Source organism: Terrapene carolina, unplaced genomic scaffold, assembly GCF_002925995.2.
Source record: "Terrapene carolina triunguis isolate 2854851 unplaced genomic scaffold, T_m_triunguis-2.0 Scaffold926, whole genome shotgun sequence".
Lineage (NCBI taxonomy): Eukaryota > Metazoa > Chordata > Testudines > Emydidae > Terrapene > Terrapene triunguis.
In genome coordinates this window covers 6,452,435-6,470,129 of record NW_020665277.1, presented here as the reverse complement: position 1 = coordinate 6,470,129, position 17,695 = coordinate 6,452,435, and the positions used below count along the sequence as shown (strand labels likewise).

The following is a 17,695-nucleotide window of genomic DNA, read 5'->3' as shown; positions in this document are numbered from 1 at the left end:
TGTGTACAACAGGGCCGGTGTGGGAGGTTGGCAGTGCTACGGCCCGCTACAGGGCGTGAACCTCGCTTTGGGCACTGCCTCCTGCCAGGGCGGTTTCCCAGCTGCTCTGGTGCGACGTCACCTCTTGCAGCACTGCTCTGCCCAGCACTGATGGCACTTGGGTCAGCCTGCTGGGGTCCCACAGCATCTCGCACCAACTGTGCGGAGGGCACGAGGCGGGGTTAGTCACTGCCCTCCCCCCCCCCACTGGGGGGGCGCTCTGTGCTTGTCGTGACTGGGAAGGCTGTCTCACACTGGCTGGGCTGAGTTGCCAGCCACTGACCCCCAAGCCAAGCTCTGCTCTGGGGGGAGCCTACTCGGCCCGTGCCATGGACCCCCCAGCTCAGCCAGCCCCTGCTGGGGGCAGGGATCAGGGGTTGGGGGCCGGGAGCGCCTCTTTGTTTGTTTTCCATTATTGCAGGTAAGGCACTTTCAGGACAGGACCCCCACCACGGGAGCCGTGCTACTAGGAGCACCAGTACCAGTGGCTCCACGCACTGCCACGTCCCCCAGAGCCGGTCCTGGCAGTGAATGTGTTGGTGTGTTTCCCTGCCCTCCGCCAGCAGCGCCACCAGCCTGGGTTTAGGAAGCAGAGAGGCTCCCCTGGACCGATTTTGCTGGGGAAGAGGCCTGTGGTGAATTCAGCAGGTGGCAACAGGGCAAGAGTTGGCCCCATTCTGGCATTGCGTCTGAAGCACGCAGGGCCCACCCGGTGCAGGAGGCAGGAGTCACATCCCTGTGTCTATGGGACCCGGGGCAGAAAGCGCCTACTCTCTCGCCCAGCCTCCTTGCCTCCAGGGATGTGCCAGTGCCAGTGCCCCTGAGGGAGCGCCAGCGGGCATTCAGCCCCGTGGCATTGCTTGGCTGGCTGGAACGCAGGGCCCCCACCGCAACACACCGCAGGGTGTTCCCCAGCTCCCGGGCAGCAGCAAGGATGCCGAGGGGAGGGCTGGGAGCTTTGGAGACGTTGGCTTTTGGGGGGGCAGCGCACAGGTAGCGCACAGGTACCACAAGGTCAGGGAGAGAAACGGGACCCAGGCCAAGAACGGCCTGAGCCCAGGCAAGGCCTGAGCCAGTACAACAGTGCCTACACGTGGGAATTGTGAACTCACACACACAAACATGCACACACACACAGTCACATGAAATGCAGACGTGTACACATGTAAACACACTCAGATGCACACATGCACACACACACTCAGATGCAGAATTACAACGATTCTCTTCCACCCTAATTTAGGGCAAACGTTTGTTCTCGGCTGCGCATGGCTTGTCTGACAAAGGGCTCTCTGTGGGTTGTGGCTCGGGGGTGTGTGTGTGGGGGGTGTCCGAGAGACAGCGCACGCGAGCAAGCACACCTCACGCCCCCTGCTGGAAGGACTGGCAGACCTGCCCAGGTGTGTGTGACCGTCGCCCCCTAGTGGCTGCAGGCAGCCCTGCCACAGCCGCGGCGCCCGGAGATGCGCCCGTCTTGGGCGGTCGTGGCACCTCGTCAGAGCGGCAGGTTGGGAAGCTCGCTGCCTCCATCCTGCCCTGGGCAGTGCGTCCCCAGCACTGCGTGGTCTTGCTGAGAAGGTGCCTCCTCCGCCAGACGCCCGTGTGGATTCCCCGGCCGTGGGCGATGCAACGCGTGGGCCCTGCGCCGGCACCCCCAGCACTGGCCTTCGGCAGACACCACTCCTCAGCCCTCGCAGGGCTGGCTTGGTGCGGTGTGGGAGCAGAGCGGGGCGTGGGGCTGTGCCCAGGCGCTGGAGGCGGGGCTGTGTTGTGAGCACCAGCGGCTGCTGCCGGAGGTGCGTGGGGGTGGGGGTGGTGGCTGGGCCCAGCATGCCCGCGGACGCTCCCCCATGCACAGTTCTTAGGCAGCTGAGTGGGCTGCCCTCGGCCACCTCTCGGGTTATTTCTTTTTGGGAAAGAAGCTAAATCTTTTCTCTTTGTCTTTCTTGGCCAGGCTGACGTCCGTGGCGGAGCTGGAGGGCAGAGGCAGGCTCAGCGCCTTGGCTTTCACGCTTTGGGCTTCCGTTATGGCTGTGCTGAGTCCCTGCAGCCATGCGTGCAGCTCCTCCTGTCGGACAGAGACCGAGAGAGAGCGTCCCTCAGTCACCGCGCCGGGACAGCGGCTTCTGAGCCTCCCGCCCCCCCAGCGCTCGCCGGGGGGCAGGAGTCACCCCTGTGTCTAAGCCAGCGTGCTCTCTCACCCAGCATTCCTCCCGCAGGCGGTGGCCAATGCATTATTGGCATTATCACCTCAGTGTCTTTCATAGGTTCACCCAAGCACTGGTAAACAGTAGGGCGGGAGTCTTCTGCCCAAGGGAGTTGGGCACCTGACGGCCATTGCATTTCAAAGGGATTTGGCCCACTTATTCCCATGGGCTGTTTTGAACCTCCCAGCCTCTAAGGCCCAGCTTCTCAAAGGTATTTAGACACCTAAATCAATGGGAATTGGGCACCTAAAGACCTAGGAGGATCTCACTCAGGGTTCGCTGTGTCCCAAACTCCAGCACTGAGCGAAGGAGAACGTCGTATTCTCCTGCATCTGCAGTCCCATGGGGGGGGGGGCAGTTAGGGAGGCAGAAGACGGCTACCCTAAGGGGGCCAGAATCCCAGGGCTAGTCACCCCATGGCAAGAAGCCCAGCAAAGTGGAGAGATGGGCTGCTGGGCTGATCCGATGCCCTGGGACAGATGCGGGGGAGCGATCAGACCTGTTCAGAAATCGGAATGTCTGTCCCAAGGCAGAGTCCAATGTGGGGTGGTACCGAGAAAGCTGGATCAGCCCAGCTTGATGGAACGGAAAGTTCAGACATGTCTGAACAGTTCCATTTGCAAGTCAGTTCCACCTTAATCTGTGTCTGGCTGAGTTGATGCAGTGCATCGTGGGAGTTGTAGTTCAGGTGTCTCATGCCGACACTCTCCCCTGTGGGCTGGGCTCCCAAACCAGATTATATATCCCATGATGCACTGTGGTCTTCTGTCTTGCTGAGCTGCCACGGTGCATTATGGGAAGCGTAGTCTGGCCTGGGAACGTGTCCCATAGGGGAGAATGAGGGTGTGAGGCAGCTGAATTACAGTTCCCACAATGCACCAAGGTGGCTCAGCCAGATGCAGATGAAGGACCCCTTTCGGCAGAATTAACATAATCCTCACGGAAAACGGTGAGTCTGCGGAGTCTCCATAGCCCCCAGAGGAATGATGGCGAGGCATGCAGGAGGCAGAGGGAGAAGGCAAGCAGCTTCCACTGCCGCTGGCTCTGCAGCTGTATAGGCAGGAGCTGGGTGAGCCAGACACTGCTGGGTTCCAAGTGAAAGTCAGGGGCAGCTCACGTGGAGCAAGCCAGTGCCTCTGCAGAGCTACGCAGCCAGGTCTGGAAATGAGATGGTGATGCAGAGGCCTTTGCTCCTCATGCCACTCACAACCTGACTGCCCCTAGCTCTCTGGAGAGACCCATCCTCAGCCCAGCTGTGGGCATGGCAGACTTATCTCCCAGCATGCTTTGCCCCAGCCTAGGCCTACATCATAGCTACCCTGTAGGACTATGTCTCCAGAACACTCTCTCTGCTAGTGGTTTCCCCTTTCTTTGTGCCACCCCCAGGCCAGGAAGCTCTCGTGACAGCCTCTGTCCCCATCTATGCAGCCAGGCCTGAATCCCTGCTCACTGAGATGTTCCAGCCTCCCACGTCCTCTCCAGCCCCGAATGGCCCACACAGGCACCAACCTCGTCCTTGCCATGGAAGAGCCACTCGCTGCCATTGCCGAGCCTGGAAAGAAGAGGGGAGATTCCCGGTCATTCAGACGCTCACATAAATATACCTTAATTAACTGATTTAAAGCCAGCATCTAGTTGCCTCTCCCTTCTCAGGGCTCCAGACGCTGTGCCCCAGGGCAGCTCCCCACCCCTCCTAGATCTCCCAGCCCACAGCGGTCCCCGCGCCAGGCGGCCCCTCGCCAGGCAGACCCAGCACGTACTTTTGGAAGCAGTTGCTGGGGGGTGCTCGACCTCAGCTCCACCCCAGGCCCCGCTCCCACTCCACCCCCCTCCCTCAAGCCCCCACCGCCACCCTGCCTCTTCCCACCCCGTTCTGCCCCCTGCCCTGAGCATCCCCCGCCCTCGCTCTTCCCCCTCTCTCCCAGCATCTCCTGCACACTGCTGAACAGTTGATCACTGGTGGGCAGGAGGCGCTGGGGCGGGGGAAGGGGAGAGCTGATCGGCAGGGCTGCCGTGGGTGCCGAGCACCCACTATTTTTTTCCAGCCCCGGAACACCCACAAAGTCGGCGCCTATGTTTGGAAGCCAGCATTAATTTTAAGGGGCATATTTCTGATGCGGCCAAGCCGTGGCTGGAGCCCGAGGGGGACTCCCCGCTAGCAGATCACTGGCAGAACACCAGGACAAAAAGCCACACTCGCCGGCTGCGGCGCAGGGGGGCAAGGGGCCGGGGGCAGAGCCTGCGCCAGAGAGTGGGCACAGAGAAGGCAGGACCACGATCCTGATGGCAGCAAAGGGACAGGCATGAAGGGGTTAAGGTGGTGGAGGGGACTGGGTTTAGGGCTTGGCCTAGCAATTATCATGATCTCAATGTCCGTCCGACACTGCTTGGCTGCCCCGCCTGCAGGGGGTGGCCTGGAACCCCCCCCCCCCATTCAGTGCCGAAACAGCGCCTCTCTCTGGGCCCCCTGCCAGATGCACCGGGCACTCTGCTCCGCCGAGGTGCTCCCTGTGAACCCCATGACCCCATGGGATGGCTTAGGTGCTAGCCAATCTTGCCCCTCACGGTTGGCGTGGGTCCCCTCCCCCCACTGAGTGTGACGTGGCTATTGGGTCCCAGGTCCCAGCCATGGGAGGTTTATGTGCTGTGATGTACCCGGCGCTGGCTTGCGGGGGGCTCCCAGGGCAGGCTGGCTGCAGAGTCTGGCCCCGGGGCTCTGTCTGCACCTCACCTCAGCTTGAAGACGTGCTTCTTCTTCTTGTAGCCAGTGGCTACATCGCAGAGGGCGTTCCTCAGCTGGAAGGGCTCCTCCCCGTGGTAAGGCACTCCCAAGGCTAAGCTCTTGGCATCCTTGTAGAAGGCCAGCTCGCTGCTCCGGAGTACGCAGTACAGCGTGTTCCAGGACCTGTGTGACAGGCGTGAGGACACGCATGTTACTCCAGCTCCATAACTCAAATGCACCTCACGCACCATCAGAGCCTGGAACCTGCAAGCCCCGGTGCCTGCTACATGTTGGCTGAGGTGACTTTCCTAGCAGCCAGAGGTGACTTGATTGTGGGCTGTCGGGACATATGTGGGAGGAGATTTCGGAGAGCGGGGAGGGGCTGGTGAATCTCAATGAATTCCAATGACTGGAAGCCGACGCCCAACAAATCCAGGCTAAAGGGAAGGCCCAGTTTTTTCACACGGAGGGAAAACTAACAGCTGACCCAGCCATGGGGCGGGTTCTCCGTCACTTGGGAGTCTGTAAATCCAGCCTGGTTTCTCGTGGTAAAAGCTCCGCTCCAGCTCATCCAGGAGTGACAGGGTTAATACATTGGGTGGGGCTTTCTAGTCTGGTCCCTTCTACGTGCCAGGGGTCTCGGGCAGTTGGGCTGAAATGGTTTCTTCATAGATTTCCCAGGCCAGAAGAGACCATTGTGGTCATCTCGTCTGACCTCCTGCGTAATACAGGCCAGAGAACGGCCCCAAAATAATTCCTAGACCAGAGTTTGTAGAACAAACATCCCGTGATGGTGAATCAATGGCCCTGGGTAAATTGTTCCAATGGTTAATTACTCTCACTGCTAAAACTGTACGTCGTATTTCCCGTCTGAATTTGTCTAGCTTCAACTTCCAGCCATTGGCTCTTGTTAGGTCTTTCTCTGCTAGATTGAAGAGACCGTTATTAAATGTTTGTTCCCCACTTATAGTCTGTGATCAAGTCACCCCTTAACCTTCTCTTTGTTCAGCTAACTAGATTGAGCTCCTGGAGGCTATCTCTGTAAGGCAGGTTTTCTAAACCTTCAACCGTTCTCCTGGCTCTTCTCCGACCCTCTCCAATGTGGCTATGCCGTGGGGGAGAGTTGGCTCACGGCAGTCTAAGGAACTGCACCCGCGCCTACCAGGGCTGTGTCTGACATTGTCATCAGGGCTGCTCAGAGGATGGGGCAAGTGGGGCAATTTGCCCCAGGCCCCACAAGCCCTGGCCCGGCGGCGGTCCGGGTCTTCGGCGGCATTTCGGTGGTGGGGGGCCCTTCAGTGCTGCCAAAGAGGCGGAGCGACTGAAGGGCCCCCCGCCGCCGAAGACCCGGACCACCGCCAGGTGAGTACAAGCTCCACAGCTCCCCCGCTTTGCTCCAGGCCCCCTGAATCCTCTGGGCGGCCCTGATTGTCATCCAACCCATAGAGTCGGCTAAGGACTGTTGTGCCAGCCAGAGGGGCCGTGGTTCATGGTGTCGCGCCAGGCATCGGGCTGCGGTGGTAATTCTGTACTGCAGTGTAAGTTCTGAGGCCTTTTTCTTTAGTACGCAGCAGCAGCTACATTAGGACAGCAGCAGCCATGAGCTATGAAGCAGAAAGTCACATCGTCCCCTTCCATCTAAATTGCATCGAAACAGTGTAATATCAGGCTGTTAAGAAGGCTCCTGTCCTAAAGCACCCACCATCACCAGCTAAAGAAACAGATCTTCAGATCTCTAAACAAAACTGTGTTCTCCACGTTCTGTCTGGCAAGAAACCACTTATCAGCAGTTGTGGTTGTGAGATCTATAAGTCTATTGTTTTGCCTTTGTGGTCCCCACTTCTCTATTGTTTATCTGTAGGGTCTCTGTCTGGTTCTTTGATTGTTTCTGTCTGTGGCATAACTAATTTTGCAAGATTTAAATCAACTAAGGTGGTGGGGGCTGATTGGGTAAAGAATTGTTTCGTAATGGGCTGGGATCGGTGAAAAATACCGTTTTGTAGGACTTTCGTTTCTAATGATTGGGTAAGGTACAGCTAAGCAGGACTCACTGTATAAACTGGGGTCCAACGGGAAGTTCTTTGAAACCTAACTCCAGGACACAGCCCAGGATCAGAGCTGCCGGACCCAACACCCTGCCAACCATAATCGTGCAGAAGCTGGAGTTCCCGGACGACCTGATTCTGACTGGCCAGCAGGAAAAGTTTGTCTGCCTTATTGGGAGTGGCGAGCATTGTATGCTCCGTGTGTGCATTCTGTTTTGGTGATTGGTAATAAATAGATGATAAGGATATGACTGTGTAAAGCTCTTTCACTGGTAAAAGGCCCCGCAAACCCGCAGAAGAGTACGCCCTGAGCCCTAGGTGCCTTTCGCCTGGAGTCCTAAGAACTGGGTAAGTGTTGGGTGCCTAAATCAACTGGGTTACGCCTTGCGCCCATGGAAGGATAAAGGTGGGTGCCGTAGAGTGTGCGGGTAACAGATTTATGGAGTCGTGGGAGGTCGAAGTGAGGCTCAGGGGCCGGGCTGGCTCCTGGGCAGCGTGGCATGCAGTGGCCTTCTGAGGAGGGTGGCAGAGAAGCCTTCACCCATGGGTCCCTCCCACAGAATCTGTATTTCCCTGCCGGCAGCCTCCATGCTGCTCTGAGAGGCCCTCCGCTGGGGTCGCTCCCCAGCCCAGCATGCCTGCAACCTCTCCCCACCTGGTCTTGCTGGGGAGCTGCCAATGCCTCTATGGGCCAGGCACAGCTGACCCCAGCCGAGCCAGAGCCATTCCCTATGGGATACGTCCTGCAAGGCGAGTGCCCACCGTCCCCGTGCACCTGTTTGAAGCCTTCTTGTTAGGAGCCTCCAGGTCATGTTTGCGGCCCAGGTAGCCCTCCATCTGGAGGCTGTGCGAGCGGTCCAGCTGCACGGGCAGTGTGGCGGTCTCGTCGCGCTCACTCACAGGCGTCTGGAGGACTTTGAACAGCGGGTCCATGGCGGAGGGCTCCTTGTCGTCCGCTTTCGTCTTCATCTCGGGCTGCTTGGCCTCAGTTGGCTTCGCCGGGGCCTGGGCTGGGTCTGCTTTCTCCTCTTCCACCTGCTGTGATCATGGAGCACAGCATGTTACCCGAGAACAGAGTGGATCGTGAATGCTGCTGGTCTGTCATGCTGCCCCTCGTCCGCTCTAGGAGAATGGACACCACTAGCAGAGCGGGGAGACGTTTTTGGGTAGGAAACCACAGAAACCGGCCACACGGAAATGTTTCACGGATTCGTGTCAGTGTTGTTGGCTTGGGGCAAAACCAAATGTCAGCCGAATTCCGGAAAATCGGAACTGTTTCATGTTGACCGTTTTGAAAGGAAACATTTCGATTGTTTTTCTGTTCAGAAAGGACCTTGCCTTTCAGCCGTCCCTGTCGTTTTATTTTAAAAATGTTTAAAAATTGTCCAATTCGTCAAGGTGAAAAGTTTTATTTGACCCCAAACCATTTTTTCCCGTTTTCCACTTTGACAAAAATTTTGAAAAATGTCAGGTCAGCCCCAAACAAACGTTTTCTCTGATTTTTCAGAATTGTCAGTGAACCGAAAAATCCACTGTTCACCCAGCAATACCGCATAGGGGAGCACAGGTTAGTGGTGAGAGCAGGGTACACCTGCTCGTTTATTTCTATCTCAGCCACTGACTTACTGTGGGAGCTCGGTCAGCTCTGCCCAGTGTGTGCTCTCATGCCCACCTACGTGACTGTGTGGTCCAAGTCCCATTTTTGAAAGGGACTCAGGTGCGTAGGAGCTGAAACCCTGTTGACTTTCAATGAGGCATTGGCTCCTAAGTGCACAGGTCCCCTTTGGAAAAGGAGAGGCCCCATGCCTCTGCTTCCCTCATGAGTAGAATGGGGCTCTCGCCCCAGAGGAGATGGGGGTTGGAAGTTGCGAGTGTGAGTGAATGGAGGGGTGTAAGGCCTGTGGAAATGCATGGCTGGAAGGTGCTAGATATACACGTAAGCGTGACGTGTTAGGCTGACTTAGTGCTCGGAAACTTCCAAAGTATATGCAGAGTCTGCAGCACCAAACCGAGATCTGTCCACTTGTCTTCTCTTTAAGGAACCACCTGGCTTAGTCCCACACTACCTCTCATCACGCATATGCTACTGCAGATGTCGAGTCCCTCCTCTGATTGGCCACTGTAGCCTCCATCACCCACTCGTTACATTTTCACAGATTCCTAGATTCCAAGGGCCCGCTGTGATCATCTCGTCTGACCTCCTGGATAACACAGACCAGAGACCTGCCCCTAGATCATTCCCAGAGCAGAGCTTGTAGAAAACCATCCGATCGTGATTTAAACATTGCCAGGGATGGAGACTCTACCCGCCGCTGGGTAAATTGTTCCAATGGTTAATGACTCTCACTGTTAAACATTGACACCTTCTTTCCCAGCTGAATTTCTCTAGCTTCAGCTTCCACCCACGGGATCATGTTACGCCTTTGTCTGCTAGATTGAAGAGCCCCTTATTAACTACTTGTTCCTAAGGGGATACTTAGGACTGTGATCAAGTCACCCCTTAACCTTCTCTTTGTGAAGCTAGATAGTTTGAGCTTCTTGAGTCAAAGGCAGGTTTTCTAATCCTTTAATCCAGAGGTCCCCAAACTTTTGAGGGTCGTGCCCCCCCGACCCCTGTCTGTGCCCCCCCCCCCCCCCGCCTCCCTGGGGCCAGGGCCAGGAGCGGGGCCGTGGCTCCTGGGGGGGGGGGCGGGGTAGGGGGGCAGACACGGACGGGGTTAGGAGGCTGATACTGGTGCTGCAGCTGGGGGTGGGTATGGGGCTGGGAGTGGGCCAGGGGCTGCAGCTGGACTGCAGTGGGGCCCAACAGCCAGCCCGTGACCAGGTGCCGCTCCACTCCCGGCCTGGGCCCTGGGCCGGGAATTGAGCTGCGGCCAGCGGCCAAGGCTGGGGGTTGGCACGACGCCAGGAACAGAGCCGCGCTGAGGCTGGGGATAGGGCCAGGAGGGGGGCCGGGAGCCGGGAGCCGGGGATGCGGCTGAGGTTGGAACTGGAGTAGAGCTGAGGGTGGGGAGGGACTGGGTAGCACTCACTCCCCGCCCCCTGTGGGGGCTGGCCCGGGCCCCACTGCGCCCCCCGGATGTTCCTCCACGCCCCCCGGGGGGGGGGCACCCCACAGTTTGGGGCCCTCTGCTTTAATCATTCTCACGGCTCTTCTCTGACCCCTCCAAGTTATCAACATCCTTCTTGAATTGTGGGCACCAGAACTGGACACAGGATTCCAGCCGCGGTCGCACCAGGGCCACATCCAAAGTAAAACCACCTCTCTGCTCCTAACTGCGTTTCCCCCGCTTGTGCATCCCAGGATCGCATTAGCCCTTCTGGCCGCAGCGTCGCACGGGGTGCTCACGTTCCGCTGATGACGCACCACGGCCCCTAGATCTGTTTCAGAGTCACTGCTCCCCAGGATGGAGTCCCCCATCCCGGAGGTGTGGTCGACACTCTTTGTTCCTAGGAGTACATCTTTACATTCGGCCGTACAGACAAACAAGCATTGGGAGGAGCTCTCTGTAACCAGCCGCAAAGCTACCCCCTCAGCCTCCTTCACAACCCTCCTTAAAACTTCCCTTTGCAGCAATGCCGTGCCAAATAACGGAGCCTGGACAATGGCCAGGCCAGTGTGGACTGAGACCCAACGCAGTGACCAGCATTGTCTCACTCCTTGTGCTGTCCCGCCTGTCTCTCTCCAGCGCTTGTCTCTTGTCTTAGATTCGGCCTGTCAGGGCAGGGACCGGACTTTTGTGTGACGGAGTGTGCCTGGAGCACGGCGCGGGCTGCATTTTGTGCCGCAGCCTCTGGCTTGGATTGTGACTCGTCAGTTTGGAGCGTCGCCGGAGCTTTTCTGTTCGTCCGTCGGAAAACCGCCCCGTCCCACGGGAACGTGGCGGAGCGCGGCGGCATTTAGTTACGGACGGAAAAATGCGTTCTGGTAAGGTGGAAACGTCACTTCCGGATTGTTGCTATTTCATTTCTGAGCAACTTTTGGGTTCTAAGCAAAGGCGCCGACTCCGTGGGTGTTCAGGGGCTGGAGCCCCCACGAGAAAAAAATAGTGGGTGCTCAGCACCCACCGGCGGCCCCGCTGATCAGCTCCTCCCCCTCCCCCCCAGCACCTCCCGCCTGCTGGTGATCAGCTGTTCAGTGGCGCTGGGGATAAGAGGGAGGAGTGGGGGCAGGAAGAGGCGGAGCGAGGGTGGAGCAGGGGTGGGGCCTTGGAGAAAGGGGTGGAGTGGGGGCGGGGTCTGGGACGGAGCCGGGGTCGAGCGCCCCCAGGGAAACCAGAAAGTCGGTGCCTCTGGTTCTAAGTATGTGCTATATTGTACATGATAACATCCCATGAGTCGCTGAAAGTCCATGCAGTGCCCCGGGGTGGCAGCTGGGCCTAGCAATCGGCCACCAGTGCAGGCGCCCGCAGGCAATGAAATTGTTCCACACGAATTAGCCGTAGAGTGCGGATGGTGATTGGCTGAGTTATTTCTGCTATCACAAGCTCTAGGCCCCGTGGCCTGGCACAGATACGTGCCTTCCTGTAGCTCTCCACCACCCGGGTGGTACTTCCTAAACTCAGAATGGCTGCAAAGTTAACAATTGGATGGTAACAGACTGAACCCCAGCGATGATTGAACCCGATGCGATTCTGAACCAAAAGAGACCTCAGCCAGGCCTGTAGCTGTTTCCATCTCGTCACACTGACTCACCAGCTATTCTAGGCTTCAGAGTGACACTCAGACAGAGTGGGTGAGGGAATATCTTGTACGGGACCAACTTCTCTCGGTGAGAGAGACCAGCTTTGGAGCTTCCACAGAGCTCTTCTTCAGTAGAAGTTGGTCCAATAAAAGATATCACCTCACCCACCTTGTCTCTCTAATATCTTGGGACCAGCAACAGACCGAGTGACAGTCCTGGACTCTTGCTCTAGAGATAAGCTAAAAAAGCCAGAGTTGGAATGCAATGCTTTGATGGACCCACACCGACCTTTTTTTAGTAAACTTTGGTTTTGCAGGAAATTTCACAAGGTGTTAGCTTTCGTGCCGATCCAGAACGAGAACAATTTTCAAACGGCTGGAATTCCCACGGGAGGGAAATTCGCCCCGTTAGAGCCTTAAAGGAAGCGTCTGGATTATGCAAATTCCAAGTCTGGACGCGCTCTCAGAGTAGCCGGATTAGGGGCTCGGCCCCTAGTGGCGTGACGCTGGCTGAGAAGCCATCGCAGCGTGATCAAGGGCCCTCAGCTCTGACTGCCAGGCCCCTATGGGACAACGGCTGCTACACAGAAGCCTGGCAGAGGAAAGGGGCTGGCCAGGACTTTCCCGGCTGGAGCACGTGGGTGAAAAGGGACAGAAACCGTATTTAAAAGAGACGGCTTCTCTGAGCAAGGGGTGCGGGGTATGGCCACTGCCACATGCCAGGAGACTGAGTTGGAGAGAGAGAGAGAGAGAGAGAAGGCAGGACACGCCGAGCACAAACCTCAGACTCACAGCTCTGTAGCTCCAGTGCTTTGTTCAGAGTCAAGTGGCCGGTTCATCAACCCCTTGGCTCAGCCCGTGTCCCTCGCTGGCCTGCCATGCCGGCCCCGCAGGGCTCCCACGGCCAGCTGGGCACCGGGACGTGAGTCTAAAGGACTGAGGAGCTGGTTCCAGGGCCCAGCTGGCCGGGCTGTGCTGCCTGTGTGCCCAGGAAGGGTGGCAGGCCTGGGGCCGCCCCTGGGAGTGCCCCCAAGAAGCCCAGAGCTAGGCCAGTGACCCGGCCCCAGAGGGTGAGCAGCCCATGGTAACTGGAGGTTGGGTCCCACCCCACCAGCCTGGGGTCTGGCCAGAGAGCGGGGCTGGGCCTGGTCCATAAGTGGGGCTCCTAGTTGCTATGGCAATATACCCATGAGAAGGGGAGGCAATTCCCAAGCCAGCACTCAGAGACAGGCCATGCCACATCCTGCTTGAAAGCCAGCAGGGCGGGCAGTTGTGCGGCGCCGCAGAGCCAGAGCTGCGGCGCCGGGGCTGAGGAAGGAATGCTAGAAAACATGCCTGGCACTCTGCCAGCCTGGAGACCAGCGGGCACAGCCAAGGGCATGGAGCCCCCAGCCCGTCCACCTACCCCTGGAGCGACTCCCAGGATGTTACTTCACCCAGAGCTCCTCAGCGCCAGAGGGCTGGGATGTGCCAGCTTGTCGGGACCCCCGTTGGCATGACTGTGGCAAAGAGGCGTCACGCTTTCATATTCAGCTGCAGCTAAGTCCCTTACAACCCTTCCCCAAGTCCACACGCTCCCTAACCTCGGCGGGTAACAACCCCCCGGCCAGCTCCAATGTCAGAGCACAGCCCCAGGGACCCATGTAACCGCAGTGGGAATAACCTCCAGCTCTTCCTGTCACCTACCCCTGGAGCTAGAGAAAGACTTCCTCTGCTGCTGGCAATGAACAGCTGCTATCTGTTCACCTCCCCCCTCCTCATGCAGGGATGGGTGTGAAGGAAATTCAACAACAGGACCTGGGGGGGGGGTCACCAATGCAGAGCTGAACAAGAGCTCGTGGAGGTGTGAACTCTGCCATTCATCTCAGGGAGGGGTTAACTCACATGCTCAGTGACAGTCTTTTAAGGGCTTGTCCACAGGGGGCGTTATACCAGTGTGACTGTAGGGCTTTCAGTTCACACCTTGTCTTATCCTGGCGTGACTCTTGGAATGGACACGTAACCCGGTACAAGGGGGCTTATGGCCTCATAGCATTCAGAGCCAGAAGGGACCATTAGGCCTTCCCGCCTGACCTCCTGTGTAGCCCAGGCCATCGATTTCCACCCCATGAGCCCTAGAACATTACATTTCAGGACTAGGCGGGACTGAGGTGCCGCCAATGCCCGAGGCCCCTGCAATGGATTAGGCGATCCAGGCCCAGCTGATCCCAGAGGTGACCTGGGTCCCATGCTGCAGAGGAGGGAGAACCCCACACACACACGGTCCCCGCTGGTCTGACCTGGGGAAAATTCCTTTCCAGCCCCCATCTGGCCCCCAAGCACACAGGCAAGAACCAGGCAGCTAAGAAAGGACTCTCTGACCCCCCCGTGGCTGGGGTCCCATCTCCAGCTGTGGCCAATCCCGGGTGCTTCAGGCCAGTTGTGCATCACGGAAAAAACTCCCTCCTATCCTGATCCCTGGGACGCTTTGGAAGCAGATTCAGCTAAACTGTAAAGAGCCACTTTGATTACAGCCTAGCCTGTCCCCCGGGGCATTACAGCTGTGGGGTGTGATTACACCGGTAAAACATTAACCTTTCCTGCCTAGCCACCACCACTGTAACTTCCTCAAGACTAGGGGCGGGGGAGAGGAAGGAGTTGGTGTGTGCGCATGTGGGTGTGGGGCCGTGTCACACACTGACACAATTTGCCATGTGGGAAGGCTCATTTTGGGGCCACGCGGAGTCAGGAGCTCCCCGCAGCTACTTCCCCCCGGAACCAAAAATGAGCCCAGCTGAGCTTGTTCCCAGCTCACAAGGGGGTGCCAGGCCCTAGGAGGCCAGAGGTGCTCAGCTCAGGATGATGGACTTCACTGTAGGGCGAGCAGTGTCCCATTCTGGGTATGCATGGGCGGAGCTTGGAAAGGCGTCTCCGCCCCCTTTCTGCCTCCCTTCTGGCCCCATGTGCTCTCTCTCTCTAAGCAGTCTCCTCTGACAATGGCGGCCGGGGGGGGGGGGGGGGGGGGGGGGGGAGAAGTTTTTCTTTCTGGTCGCGAATTAATGCACTGAGCTGATCAGGCTCTAGGGCTATTAGCCATGGGGGCTTCTTAACAGGTTCAGGCCACGTTCACCACCGCGCCTAACGCCCCGTTAGAGACTTAAAGGAAGGGTCTGGATTACGCAAGCACCCGACACCTCCCACGGCAGGGCTCCTTCAGCCGGGAAGAGGGTGGTGAGCCCTGTGCACTGTATTGCTGGTACAGCCCCAGGACATCCCGGCTGTTTATTGCTGCCAGTGCAATCGATCCGGGGCCTCGCTATGGAGACGGGTGAGTTTAACTCACTCTCCCAGTCATGCAGGGAACCTGGAATGAGCTTCCTCTGTCGTGCAAGAAGACGGGGCCTCGCAGAGACATCTCTAGAGCACCTGCTCTGTCGCAGGGCCTGGGCGAAGGGGGTGGGCGGGGTGAAAAAGTGGGTTGTAAACACCCAGAAAACAGGCCTTGGAGAGACTGGGTTAAGCTGCTGGAGACAGTTTGGTCTGTGGGTCTGAAAGGAGGGGTTGTGCGTGACCCTCGCAGGACGCAGATGCTGAGAGAGAGACAGCAGCTTTTTGGGCACAGGGCTGGTGTGTCTGGCTGGGGATTTTGACACAGGCACATGCTGGATGTTCCCACTGCTGTCCAGGGAGGCAGGACTCTCTGTATAGTCTTGTAAATAAACAGCTGACCCCCTGACTCTGGGCTGCCCATTCCTTAGCCAAACCCTCCCCCCCACACACACACCAGGCTCCCAGTTTCAGCTCTCTGTGCTGAAGGGCTGGCCTACAGAGCAACACGATCACCCCATCGCTGTGCAATTAGCTATGATTGGCAAAGCGCGCTCAGCTGGAGGGGCCCATTTGCAAACAGGCCCAAGTGACTTAGGAGCCCAAGTCCTGTTGTCAAAAGTGCCGCGGGCAGGTTGGGTCAGCTTGTCAAGGGGATTTAGGTGCCTGGCACCGCAGCTGGGATGTTTTGGAAGCGCCTATGTGGGTGTGGTGCCTAATTCCCATTGAAAGTCCATGGAGTCTGGTGCCTGACTCACTTAGACACTGTTGTGAACCCACTAGGTGCCCAACTGCAGCTGGAGGCACCTAAATCCCTTTGTAAATATGCCCTTGGTGCCAGAGGCCTGAGTTTGGAAATGGGACTAACGCCCCTGCTGCTGAACAGCTGCCCCAAAGGTGCTGCGTGCCCGGGATTGCTCTGGGTGGGGCCCTGGCCCCAGAGAGCCCTGCCCCCCACAGGAACAGGATTTCCTACATGGGATCAAGTCCCGCCTCCTGGCCCTGACAACAGCCCACACTTGACCCTTTAAAGAAAGGAGAACCCTTCCCAGAATGCACCTTGCTCTTGGCGAACCCCTCCCACAATACACCTTGGCCAATGCCCCCTACATCATGGCGGTGACGCCATCCTGGCTCATGACACGCACACCCCCTGCAAAGCATGCGGACATTGGGGCAGGTCCTTGGCTGGCATCACTGCCAGTGCGGCTTATGGCCCCTAGAAATAGCCGGCCCTGTCGCAGCGGGAGTCCTGGGCTCCCCTGAGGTGCTCGGGCTGGGCTGGGTGTATTGGGGTTAAAGGAGCCCGCCTTTCATTTCGCGGCATAGCCCTCATTTACGGGCAGGGGAATGGGCCAGCCCTCTCTGGTGTGTCGTGTGGGTGAGGAGGGCTGGGGGGATGCTGCCTTGAGCCCGTTGCTGCCCGGGGGCTGCCATCGCACTGGAAATGCTGCCCAGTGGGGCTCAGGCGGGGTGCCAGGGAGCAGCGGGGTTCTCCAGGTAGCCGGGAGTCCCGGGGAGAAGGTCCGGAAAGCGAGGTAGGTGGGGGGACACTCAGCAGCCACACAAAGCACGCCCGGAGCCCGGCGCTTTGCCACATTGGGACGCGCCTCCTGCTCAGAGGGGATACATGGAAACCCGCTGCCCGTCACACAGCCCGACAGCCACAGCTCGACGCCTGACCAGAGACGCGGTAGGAGGCGGCCTGGGGGTCGGGACCGGTTGGGGAACCCTCCACGTGGGGCTGAACCCAGCCAGGGTGGTACCCACCAGATGGTGCTGCCAACTGATGGCTCCTTGGCAGTCAGTGAGAAAGGACGGGAGAGTGGGGCTTGGTTCTGCGCCAGCTGGACAGGGTCTCAGGGGCTGCTGGCCCAGCAGCGTGAGCCAGGGAGTGAGGGAGCACTGGGGAACGAATCCCCCCTCCCTGGGAGCTGGGCCCCCTTGTGCCGGGCCGGAGGTCACAGCAAAGCGCTCGGTCTGCGGGGGGGCCGATCTGGCACCTTTCCCCAGCACTGAACAAACTTAAAACCCAGCGGCCACCAGGGCGGGGATGACAAGCTGAGCCCAAGTGCCAAAGTCACTTTGGAAAACGGGCTTTAGGGGCTTTGAAAGATCACCCCCCACAGCTCTCAGGAGGGTTAACGCTTGACAGAGGCGAGATGAACAGGGCCAGCTTGGCGCTAGCGGCTGCTAAGCCCAGGTGGGACCTCTGCCCCCGGAAGCAAGTCAGCTGGGATTGATTTGTATTTATGCAAACAGAGGACAAAGGGTTTTCTCCTGGGCGCTAGCCACCATCTGCAAGCGACACTAGGAACAACCACCCAGCTCGGGGCAGGTAACGTGGGGGGACTCACCCCCCTGGGCTGCCTGCAATGGGCCAGACTCTCTAGCGTGTGCATCTTCCCGGGCCGACGTGAGCTTTCCCCAGCGTGGCTGCTCTGTAAAATGATGCCGCTGGAGTGGGTCCGATCAGGGAGGCGGCAGAGTCACCTACGCCGGCCGTGGCACTGGGCTGGTGGGGAAAATATTCCTAGGCATTTTCCAAAGGGCCCAGGCTGGAATGTAGGGCTCCAAGCTGCTGGCTGATTCGATTGTAGCTTGTATGAGAATCATAGAATCTCAGGGTTGGAAGGGACCTCAGGAGATCATCTAGTCCAACCCCCTGCTCAAAGCAGGACCAATCCCCAGAA

General features: G+C 58.3%; 1 protein-coding gene across 4 annotated transcripts in view; it reads right to left on the bottom strand.

Annotated features, from left to right (window-relative positions):
* Window positions 1–444: 444 nt before the first annotated feature.
* Window positions 445–17,695, bottom strand: part of SPTB (spectrin beta, erythrocytic) — a 120,229-nt gene continuing 102,978 nt past the window's right edge. For 2 of the 4 annotated variants that reach the window (XM_029913787.1, XM_029913788.1), the window contains exons 33-35: window positions 7,789–8,051; window positions 4,978–5,151; window positions 3,678–3,798 (exon numbers count right to left, since the gene is read on the bottom strand). In XM_029913787.1, coding sequence (XP_029769647.1) covers window positions 3,693–3,798; window positions 4,978–5,151; window positions 7,789–8,051 — 543 coding nt within the window. In that variant the 3' untranslated portion in view covers window positions 3,678–3,692. Of the gene's footprint in view, window positions 2,108–3,677; window positions 3,799–4,977; window positions 5,152–7,788; window positions 8,052–17,695 lie in introns of those variants that run through there. The other 2 variants (XM_026660977.2, XM_029913789.1) reach the window with 2 other exon arrangements.